Genomic DNA, 11,815 nt, shown 5'->3' with positions numbered 1-11,815 from the left:
TTGTATTTTTTCGTTTTCCAATAATACCATATGTGCGTTTCTTGTTTTCTATTCATCGAATTTGCTTTGGTTAATGAAAAAAAAAGTTTTCTAGGATTTGGTGGTGTGTGCAATAAAATGTTTGATCATATGGTTAAGTCAAACTTCCCACACGATGACAAATATTATAAATATTAATTATGTCAGTTGACATTTATCAGTAAACTTATAAGTTTGTCTTATTTATAAGCTAGTTTTATTAAACATAGTTCAATCTCCCTTTGAAAAAAGCATACAACCAAATTTTATGTACTTTAGTGACCATCATCTAACTTGAGAAGTGTTAACACCTAACTCGAGCAATGATTTCAATCAATTCTATAAGACTTCACATCCATGTATCTAATGTTCGCCTGCACATTTAATTCAATGAAAATTAACATAATCAATAAGTTACAAATAAAAAGAAATAAATGGAATGAACATAGCCACTCACCAAATCCCTTTCATACCTACACATCGGAGTCCTGTGAAATGAAGCATGACTCTTAGAAAATAAATAATAAGAACAACAAAAATCTCCCAAAATTAAAAGCAAAATAGACGTTAAAATAAAAGTATATATTATTATATTAAAATCTCCCGAAAACACATGACAATTTTGTTTTACAAAAGTGAGTTGGTGATATATATATATATAGTTTTTATTAATATTTTTATAAGTCAAGAGTTATCTTTATCAAATAACATAATAGTATAAATCAAATCATATATAATTAATAATACATTCATATAATAAATCAAATTATAATTATACGGTTTGTAAATAATTAAATGTCATTAAAATTTTGTGAATGATTTGTTATATATAATAATTATTTTTTTAGTCCCAAGAGATCACGTATGTCTCTTGGCCTACTCGTTAGAGACTAATCTTGCTCGCGCATATGTGATTGTCTAGTTTAAAGAAATTTTGTACAAAACACATATTTTTCTACTAAATAAATAATTTACACACATGTATGAACACAACAAAACCTTATACTACTGCGTCAATCCTTTGGATTTTATACATAATTATTATAATTGTACGAATTTTAATTGTCGAATTAAATGAGGATTAAAACATGATTTATTTTTCAGTAAAAAAAATTTATCCTTATTTTATCCCTTAAATGAGAGGCTTTTTTTGGGAGAAAATGTTTCTCCTGTGTATATTACTTTGTTATTAATTAATAAAGGATAAATGATCCATGTGTTTTTTTTCTAAAAAAAATTATATATTTAGGTTAAACTAGCTTAGTGTTTTGTGTCCTGCACGAATATTAATTTTATAATTTTATTTTTTTAAATATTATAACTTTTTAATGTATTGATCTATTATATTTTAATTAACAAAAAATATATTATTGAAAATTTGAACATGAATCAAATAAGTTAATTTAAAATATAAAAATCTTAGTTAATTACGTAAATAATAAAAAAATGAATTCATCTAAAAAGTTATTCCAAATGGGTAAATATTATTATTGAAAATTCAAATGTTGTTTAACATTGGAACATATTTTTATTAATTAATATTTAAATATGATTTAGAAATTTAATATTTTCTTTTTATAATTTTTAATTACATGAAACAAAACATGAGTTTACCCCTATTCTACAAATCGAATATATCTTTATACATATTACCAAAAAAAATATTGTTAACTAAAAAAATACTAAAAACGAATAAAATAAATTGATTGATTATGTTTTTAATATATTATTAAAAAATATTAATCATTATTTACAAATACTAAAGAAGGAATTAAATAATTGATTAAGAATAAAAATTCTAAAAATAGAATTGTTTGCAATTAATAGAATATCAATTGAATATAACTCTAATAGAATGAATAATAAAAAAATCTATTTACATAATAAAATAATATCGATTTGTATTAATAATTAAATTAAATAATACCATTTAATATTTTTGGAGGGAATGAATATATGGTTATTAGTGACATCACTTCTTCATGTCAAACATTTTTAATATATATATATATATATATATATATATATATATATATATATATATATATTAATTATAGCTTAGTTATATGTGTTTTATACCGGTATTAAATTTACATTTTATAATTTATAGAAGTAATTTTTTAAATTTTTGATATATTTTATTTAGTTTAAATTTTAATAAATGCATATTAATAGATATATCAATAAATATTTAAATATATTTATACACACAGTTGTGATGAATTGAGAGCTTTTAAAATTATAATATATAATATTAAGTAAATATATAGAATAAAATATACTTTAGAATAAAATATACTTGTGTGAATTTATTTAAATTTTATCTGTCTAAATTAAAAAAGCATAAAAACTACTCTTTGTTAATTGTATTCAAGTAATATTTACTTTTACCTACAATTACTATATTTTAAAATATATGTGTGATAAGATACTTTTTACATTTTTACTTTTACTTTGATAAAAAAAAATACCATATCAATTTACAATGTTCTTCAACTTAATATATAAAATTCAAAAAATGAAAATAAATATAAAACATACATTAATTAATTGAATTATTTAGAATAAATGAATATCAAACACCACATAAAATCATTTTATAGAATAAAATCTTCTTTCATACAATCATATAATACTTATTAGAGTTACGGAAGTGTAACTTTGAGTTACACCATTATATAACTTAAAACTCACCGTTCAATAACAAATTTCATAAAATGATATAATACTTATTAAAATGAGACCATAAAATTTGATTTTTTGTGATATATTAGATTTACAAATGTTTTCCATCTACACAGTAGTTGGAGTACAACTAACTGCACCATCACCAGATAAAACTTGGGTGGTGCCTTTTTTCTTTTTCTTTCTCTCTATCGATTCTCGTAACAAACCCTACCCTTTTGAGTCTTCCAAGTTTTCACCATCGTAATGGGTTCCGAAGGATCCAGCGTCGTGGGTGAGCATTCATTCAACACCTCCATTTCCCAATCATTTCCCTTTCCAATTCATCATTTTTTTTCAATCCTTATTTGCTTCGAACTCTTCATTTTATTTTATTTTTATCTTATTTTGTGATCTTGTGGTTCCTTAATTGAAGAGCCTCTATGTTTGTTCTGGCCATAATTCTAATTGCGTTCCTCTTGTTTTGGCTGGTTTAAATTCAGAAATTGTTAATTTTTTGAATTGGGTGCCAGGGTTGGGTTGGGTTGGGTTGAGCGTTGCAAATGGGTTATGATTAATTAAATTATAAATGGCTTTTGATTTCGGAGTTATGGTTTCAATTGGTTTTTGATTTATTGTTGTGGTGGTAGGAGAGGGGGTGATTCCTTTGTGGATTGGTTCTTTCTCCAAAATAATTACCTAATGCAATAACTAATGATGAAATAAGTGAAAAAAGGGAGAAAAGTAGGTTTTTCAATTTAAGATTTTGTAATTGGTGAGATGGTTATTGTGTCTGCTATGTTTATATAATGCTTTCTGCAAGTGGCAATCGAGTTGCTGCAGACAGTTCATGCAGGGTTTTAAATTGCAATTAGTTGGGATTGCAGTTGCAATTTTGTCGTGAACTGTGAATTTGCAATCCTTGATAATGCAGCTGAGGCAGGGTGTGGAGACCACAAAATTTTTTATGTTGCAGTTATAATTGTGGTTGTGGACTGCAACTTGATAAAGTCTAATTTAATCGGAAAATAAATTTGTTGCACCGTTTCTAATACTCAAATCTGGCTAATCATCACTGCTGAAGTCCTTTGTGCTGTCATCTGTTTATGTACTTTTTTTTTGTGAAATTATAAATATAGTAAGATGCTAGAACTATATTTCTTCAACTTACTGGACAAATCTAAATTATGCTGCTGTGGTACAATTATGCCATCTTCCTACTCATACAGTGTTATGGAGTTAGCTTGTGTTTTGTGTCATCTTCAATTTATCACAATGAACTTTTATGCACAGCTTGTCAGTGTCAGGTTTAATATTTATTGTGAACCTAGGAAGTATTAGTTATTTCCTATATTGTGTCATACCATTTCGGAACCAGCTTATTTATTACACACTAGGTTTAGTTCTATATAATTCAATGCAAAAGCTGTAGTGGCACTCCAATAATATTGTGTTATTAGATGGAGGCTTTGCGGTGGTGAGCTGCCTAAGATCTCATTATTTTGTTAGATGCTGTTGAGGGGAAATTGATAAATCTGAGATCGTTAATGACTCCTCTCTGATAAATATATCATCTCTCATCAGCATATTTATCTTTTGAAATAGAGAATGCTGATACTGCACTAGACCTGGTATTAGGAAGGTGATAAAAATTACACCAACTGTATATAACTTCAAACATTGTTGGCCAATTTCGACGATTGTGGATATACTATTTGACCTATTCTCAGTGTTTTATTGTCTTCAGTTAACCTTTGCAGCTGCCTACCAATTTCATACTTCAAAAAATTACTCCTAGTTTTGAAATTTCCTCAAGAAAGAATAAAGAAAATTTGGTATTTTCTTTTGATATGTTTTGAAGCAAATGATATGTCTAAGTAGGCAGTTTATTTTATGCAGTTTGTATATATATATATATATATATATATATAATGTATGAATAGTGACTTGAGAATATTCTGTAATAATGATAAATGAACTTAAATGATGATATGTACTGATGACTCAGACTTACTGTTTGCAACTTAGCCATCCATTGCAATGTGGTTCATATTCCCACTCATTTTACTTCAACTGTATCATTAATGTAAGTTGTGAATAGCTTTCTATTGGTTTTTGGCTTGTGGCTTTTCAATTGATTTATATTGATGGCATCCAAAGAGATTGGACAGCTTTGCTACGCAACAGAGTCTTCACAAATATTTTTGTTGTATTTTTTTTTTCCGTTTTGGAGAATATCTTTCATCACTCTAGTTGTATTTTTCCTTTAATCTCTCTTACAAAATCTCTTTTTTAATTTTTTCTATAACAAAAGTTATCAATGATTGCCTTCATCAGTCATTGTAAGTATTTCAATTAAACAGCTTTGAAGGATTTAATAGAACTTAGATTTGAAATTTACTCTTCTTAATTGGTCCCTGCAGTTCCTAGGAATTTCAGATTATTGGAAGAGCTTGAGAGAGGTGAGAAGGGAATTGGGGATGGAACTGTTAGCTATGGAATGGATGATGCTGATGACATATACATGCAATCTTGGACTGGGACTATCATCGGTCCCCCTAGTGTAAGTTGCTGTCTGTTATTTTTGACACATTGGAATCCCCAGCTAACATCCCTATTTGCTTCTATGACAAAGTAAATATTTTGAATTTCAGTGGGGGCTTGTTTAATATATCTTTGAGTAATATGTTATAGATTAATAATCAGTAAATTGGTTTTTTTGTTCTTTAGACATAGACATGTGAAACTCTGGCATATATGGATTCAAATGTTGGATGTTAAATTATAAATAAAGGTTCCATTTGTATAAAAACAATACATATTATTAGGTCAAATATATAGAATTTTTAGTAAAACCAACTCCAGGTTTAGTTTACTGATATGGTGCTACTCAATAGACGTTTGCATTTTGTATTTCGTACAAAGTTTTTGGTGGGCTGCCATTTTTAGTGGCCGGAGAGAACATACCTATGTTGTGGCCAAGTCTCTAAAATACTCAGTTGTATCTCTGTCTTGGGACCTACATTGGGCAGTGCTGAGAAGTACTTGATTCAGTAACAGGTCTTTTTTCTACTAGTTTCTATCATTTTACCATCTTTTTTTCTCAGCAAGTACTACTCCTATTTTATTTCTTTTGTTTCTGATTTATCTCATTTTATGTGTCCATTAATCCATGCAACATCCTCATCTACATAACGCTTTTTTTGTTTGCTCTTTACAGCCCACCATTGAGTCAGTACCATAAAGCATAGTAGGTTTTATTGTATGGTTATGTTTTTCTTTTAGCTTGAGAAGCACCTTTCCATCTCAAATAACACCTTCCTTTCATCTGCCCAGTATGAAATCCTATAATTTTTACATATGCATATATAAAAATACTCTTGTACTAACGTTAAAATACTCTTATTTACAGATGTTTAGGAATACCCCCATTCCATTAACATTATATAATTTAGAAGGATGTCAACTGCCTTGTATATTTTCAAAAAAAGTTTGATACTAATTCTACCCTCTCATCTAAGCCCCCACCAATTTTCTTGTTTGACTCCCACTTCTCTTGTTGACCAATTTGTAACCTTGTCCTCAACTGAAAATCTTCTCTATTTCAATCTTTCTCTTTCACATTCTTTCTCTTTGCTTTGGATGGAATAAAGAGGTTGCTTGAAGACATTATCATGGTCAAATTTACCAACAGAGAATGACAATTGATTCTAACCCTTTGTCTTCCTTTTATACACCTTCCATTTTCTGGGTTCAAGCTTTATCAGTGGTGATCAAGATGGATCATGAAGTTGGGGGAATCTCTTGCTGCACCAGAAGAGCTTTCAAGTTTAAACTGAAATAGTTCTTTCTTCTTCCTGAGCTTCTTTGTTCTTATGTTTTGGCCTTTTGGATATTATGATTGAGATATCATCAGGTTGCTGAGTTTTTCTATGGTTGCAAACCTTTCTGCGAAGTGATGGTAGGATGAATTGGATCAATCACGAAAACAAAAGTAAACAAAAAAATATATTGGACTATTGGAGTAATTACAAATGCTAGCAACACATCCTTTGACACATTTTTTTGAACACTCTACTACTGGCTGAAATTTATTGAAATTCACTCAAATTTTGGTGAGTGCCACTTATCATATAATGAATTTCTCTCCTAATTTTGTAGTTTTCAATAAATTTCTACTAATGATGGAGTGTGTGTTAGAAGGAGGTTGTTAGAGTGTGTTGTTAGCACTCCTCTTAGAGTAATACTTGAATGCAGCAAGATTTTCCGGTGTCTTTGCACCTGAAATACCAAAACTCTTGAAACAGTCATGTTCAGAACATGACATAGAAGCAAAAATAATTCTTCTCAATTAAATGTGGAAAGCAGGGAAGGGGAGAAACCCTTTTAAAGATGCAATCCAACCACACACACCATATAACTACCAAACCTGAACTCCTGTAGAAAACATCAGTGGGTGCTTGGTTTAAGAAATATTTTTCTATTTTTATTTTCTGTTGTAACTTTTAATTAGAAAAATGTCAACTATATTATTTTTTTGTTTTCAAAGATTTGTACAGGAAACACTAAAAACTATTTTTTATTGTTTTGATTATTCCTATATAAACTGTTGAAAATAGGAAACAAAGTGAAAATAAGATAACATTTTTTTAATGAAAAATTAAAACAGAAAACATTTCTCAAACCAAATACCTACTTAGTCTCTTTTTATGGAAACCTTTATATTATACCATTAAAAAATGTAGAGTAGTGGGACAAATCCAATGTTCTAAAATTCTAATAAAGCTTGTTGCAAAGCAGCAGTAGTCATGAGTAAGGTAAGTTTTTCAAACTTGCATGAAGTCATTTGACACATTTGTAAGAATCCTGTTATGTACTTGTAGTTGTATCTAAACAAAATACTTACCTAAGAGTGTGCTTTGGATTTCCAAATGGGTATGTCAAGCACGAATTATTGCAAGAGTGAGGTAACGTATCTGGAGAAAAAGTGAGGTAAGTTCTTCAAATTTGCATCAACTTGTTTGTGCTAATCCTTTTAAGCACTTCCATCTAAACAAAAGACTTGACCTAAGAGGGTAATGAGTTTGTTAAGGATAAATCATGTAATGCCCGGAGTATACGGAACTGAAGTAAAAATTTGCAGGAGCTAAACACTAGAAAATCCAATATCCAAACTCATCTATCCAAATTGGTTCAGAGTAGTCTTAAGTAAAATCAAAAGGCATTTTGAGTTTACTTGTCTCTCTGTCATTTAAATCTGCAATTCTGTATGGAAATGAAAATTCCATTTTCAGGAATAATCTTAAATTCTTGATTAGAAATTAGAAATTTAGAGTATAAGTGGATAATAGGCTGATTATGCAAAGTAGACAGATGGAACAAGAAAAGTAAAGTCTCTGAAAAGGAATGCCCATACCTAAATGTCCACCCAGAACTTGATAGCATTAACATCACCCAAACTGAAAGAAATCAGTCGTACAAAGAAAGCATTCCCTTGGGAATTAAATTTCCAACTTCCAAGAGTTAGCATGGATAGCTGTGGTGCTTGGTTTGCAATCATTTCTGATCAAGGCCATACCTGTTCTGTAAACCAAAACTATTTAACTCCTAGAGTATTGTTTTGACCAGATAAATATGTCTTATGATTTTCTATTCACATGGAATTGATTTTCAAAACTTCAAATATTACCCAAACATCATGATTCTTCCCACAATTAGGCTTACAATGAACCTTGTAAGAAAAAGCTTTGCTGGTGGTTGTCTCACAACAAGTGATCATAACATGGAAATGTTTTTGATGAAATAATAAAAATAATAGGTGAGATAATGACAGATATTAAATGAAAAATAAATTAATATTCAAAATAATTAAATATCTTCTATAAGGGATTTTCAAAGGTGTCTCACTTTCTAGCTGCTAAGCAAAACTAAAACTAGTTTCTACTAAATAATATATTGATATGGCCTGTTTTTCCTGTCCATCATGTTATTTTACCAGACTGTTCATGAAGGGCGTATCTACCAGTTGAAATTGTTTTGCAGCAGGGATTATCCAGACAATCCTCCATCTGTTAGATTTCAAACAAGGATTAACATGACATGTGTCAATCAAGAAACTGGAGTGGTAAGAGGCAATTCTTGCAGAGGCTTCATTGCTGTGGTGTGTTTGAAATTGTACTCATTAATCACTAAATTACCAGGTTGAGCCACATTTGTTTCCTATGCTTGCTAATTGGAAACGTGAGCGTACAATGGAAGACATTTTGATTCAATTGAAGAGAGAAATGATGTCTCCCCAAAATAGGAAGCTAACTCAGCCTCCTGAAGGTGTGTCTATCTCATTTTTATAGTTGCGATTTGTTTATATATACATTTTATCAATTGCTATATGGTTGAATGTATTTCATAATTGTTAGTAGTTTCTATAATCTGTATGGTTTACTGATATCATGATATCTGTTTCGTTGTCTAAATCTGAGGAAAAGGTGGTTATATGTTTTTGATATATGGATTCTTATATATGAAATTACTTTGTCTTTTGGTTAAGTGATTGAAAGTTAATTGTTAGGGATTATTGACAGTATTAACTTTGTTGAGCTTGTAATGATGCTCTGGAAGTTAGTCATTGTAAAATTTGAAGATGCCGCTATTCAGAATTTAAAATTGTTAGAATGGTTACAACTTATGAGATTTACTGCTGGCTTGTTCTTTCTCCAAGTAGTCTTATGAAGTGCTTTTGTTTGTTGTCTTTGTTAAGACCTTCAACATGAGAATGAGATAGTGTGTTATATTTGTAATGATAATACCAACATATTTTAAGTTTCTTTTCTTGAATCTGTGATGAGTACATCTTACTTAAATTCAGCAAAAAATTATCTAATTGGTACATAAACTAAAACTATGACTCCTTTGAAAATTTAGTTGTTGAAATCAGAGATTTTGTTGACCCAGAACTGGGGAAGAATCTAGTTCCTTCTCTGCTGTTTTAAAAACATTTAATCATTAAGAATTGTATTTTATTTTTGTGGGCATTAAATAATCAGAAAAAATGGTGAATAATTTTAATATTTCTTCAGCAATAGTAGTAAAATTGATTAGAACTTGAAACTCGGGATCAAATTTACTAATTTCAAAGTTAAGGGGCTTAGTTGAAAAGCTTATAAAAAGGTGCTTAGTTGAAAAAAGTAGTAATGTTTGAGGGCTAAATTGTTTTTGATTCCATTCATTTTGATCTCTAATGGTTTGAGCATAATAAATGATTATTTTATGACAGGCAATGAAGAATCCAGGGTTGATCAAAAGGGGTTGGTGGTGAGATGTTGTATTGTGTAATTCCGTGGAGAATCCAAGAATAATAATAATGTAAATAACTATATTCAATAGACCACTTCCTCCCTGGAGCAATCCAAGATATAGTAGTTACTATCATGTCTTGTGAAATTTTTATTGTACTGAGGCTGTTTTTACAGCGGATTCTAATTTCGAATTTTAAGATCCTTTTTAACTATCCTTTTGTGTGAACCCATGTCATGTGTATACTTGTGTCTGAAAATTGTGGGATAACATTTGACTTGTCATCAAATTGTTTTTCCTTTGGTACTTAATTTCAATGGTGGGCTGAACATTTAGTTAAATTATGCTTTTCACTTGTTGGTTATGTTAGGTTAGTGATCCATGACTGCTCCTCGTACCCTTTTATCCTGACCTGCTAGGTTGTCTGCATTATTGTGGTCACTGTTGAAATTTGTTCGCATGATCATTTTTATTTTAATTTGAGTAAAAGTATGTCTTTATTCATTGGGGATGCAAAATGGGCTTGACAGAGATATCAGTTTGCATAGAAAGCTAAACAATTATGAGTTAGTTTTAATGTAACATACTTGTGTACTTGAAAAATCCATTGGAGGGGTTAATCCACCTATATATCACAACTGTGAAAATCCATTTGTCTGGAGCAAAGAAGCTTCATTTCCTTATGCCTCATTGTTTCCAGTCCATATTTTGAGTCATATTTGTATGGACAATTCACACCTTAGATTCCATTTTTTTTATTTCCTTCTCAAAAAGATGTTTTGATTTTTTTTTAAACAGGTAAAACAGAAAACACTGATAATATGGGGTGAAAACGACCGCATCATCAGCAATAAGTTTGCAGTGGTTAGTTACTTTGTGACACTTTTTATAACATGTTACTTGACATGCTGGAAAGTCATGATCAAGAAGCATAATTCTCTCTTACTTTGTTTCACTTTATTGGACTGCTATAGGGAACAATATTCCATGCTAATATTATAACTGATGTTTATACTTTTGAAACTTTGTAGCGATTCCATTGTGAATTACCTAATGCAATTAAACACCAAATACCAAATTGAAATAAGTGTATTTGAAATACTATTCAATGATTTCTCCAAATAAGTTGTAAAAATTGAAAACCAATTCAAAACCAGTTCAGCTCTTAAAATAGTTTTAAATTAATTTAAAACTAGTTCAAAACCGGTTTGGTTCTGAAAACAATTATAAACTGATTCGAAACCGATTTAGTTTAGAACTGGTTCAGAACTAGTTCAAAAGTGATTTTTTTAAATTAGTTCGATTTCGAACCAGTTTAAAAACCGGTTCGTAGAATTGAGTTAAAAACTAAACTGGTTAGACCAGTTCAAAAATCAGTTCGATTTGATTTTTTTTCTGAACCGGTTTTTACACGGCCCAAATGGCAAAGCTATCAACCTGCAATTGAAAATGTTAGCATAAACATCTAAAGTGTTTCCCTCTAACCCCACTCCTCCCAAAGCACTCTTGTAGAAATTCACTCTCAACCCAGAAATCAACTCAAAGTCTCCCAACATGCTTTTGATTGTCAAGACATTACTGAAATATGCTTCCCCAAAGATCTCCTGAAATAATTGTTTCTCCACAGCCACCCTCATCAACCCAGATAGTCCATTTGTTATACATATGCCAAGCAGTAAAGTTTTATTTATATCATCATTCAATCCTATATTTTCAAACAATTTAAAAGCTTTCGCTGATCATAGCCCCACATTAAAAAAACATTAAATTGCATTAATTAAATGTTAACTCATCGTTTTCATCCGAAACTATTAACTATCTCCCTACCTCAAGGGGTCAA

The 11,815-nt window shown here is 29.8% G+C and overlaps 1 protein-coding gene across 4 annotated transcripts; it reads left to right on the top strand.

The window, feature by feature from the left end:
• The first annotated feature begins 2,817 nt into the window (after nucleotides 1–2,817).
• On the top strand, nucleotides 2,818–11,082 carry LOC114419258 (ubiquitin-conjugating enzyme E2 variant 1A-like). Of its 4 annotated transcripts, XM_028384893.1 has the most exons (6): nucleotides 2,821–2,977; nucleotides 5,106–5,245; nucleotides 8,681–8,806; nucleotides 8,883–9,009; nucleotides 9,956–10,044; nucleotides 10,774–11,082. In XM_028384893.1, exons 1-5 carry the CDS (start codon nucleotides 2,950–2,952, stop codon nucleotides 10,012–10,014), a joined length of 480 nt encoding a protein of 159 aa, XP_028240694.1. In that variant the 5' UTR covers nucleotides 2,821–2,949; the 3' UTR covers nucleotides 10,015–10,044; nucleotides 10,774–11,082. The 4 variants fall into 4 exon arrangements, with proteins under 4 accessions (XP_028240696.1, XP_028240694.1, XP_028240695.1 ...); XM_028384895.1 differs by lacking the exon at nucleotides 10,774–11,082 and having other exon boundaries at nucleotides 2,818–2,977; nucleotides 8,708–8,806; nucleotides 9,956–10,310; XM_028384894.1 differs by lacking the exon at nucleotides 9,956–10,044 and having other exon boundaries at nucleotides 10,774–11,053.
• The last annotated feature ends 733 nt before the right edge of the window (nucleotides 11,083–11,815 follow it).

This window comes from Glycine soja, chromosome 7 (genome assembly GCF_004193775.1).
Source record: "Glycine soja cultivar W05 chromosome 7, ASM419377v2, whole genome shotgun sequence".
NCBI classification, from domain to species: Eukaryota; Viridiplantae; Streptophyta; class Magnoliopsida; order Fabales; family Fabaceae; genus Glycine; species Glycine soja.
This window is presented reverse-complemented; position numbering and strand designations above follow the sequence as displayed.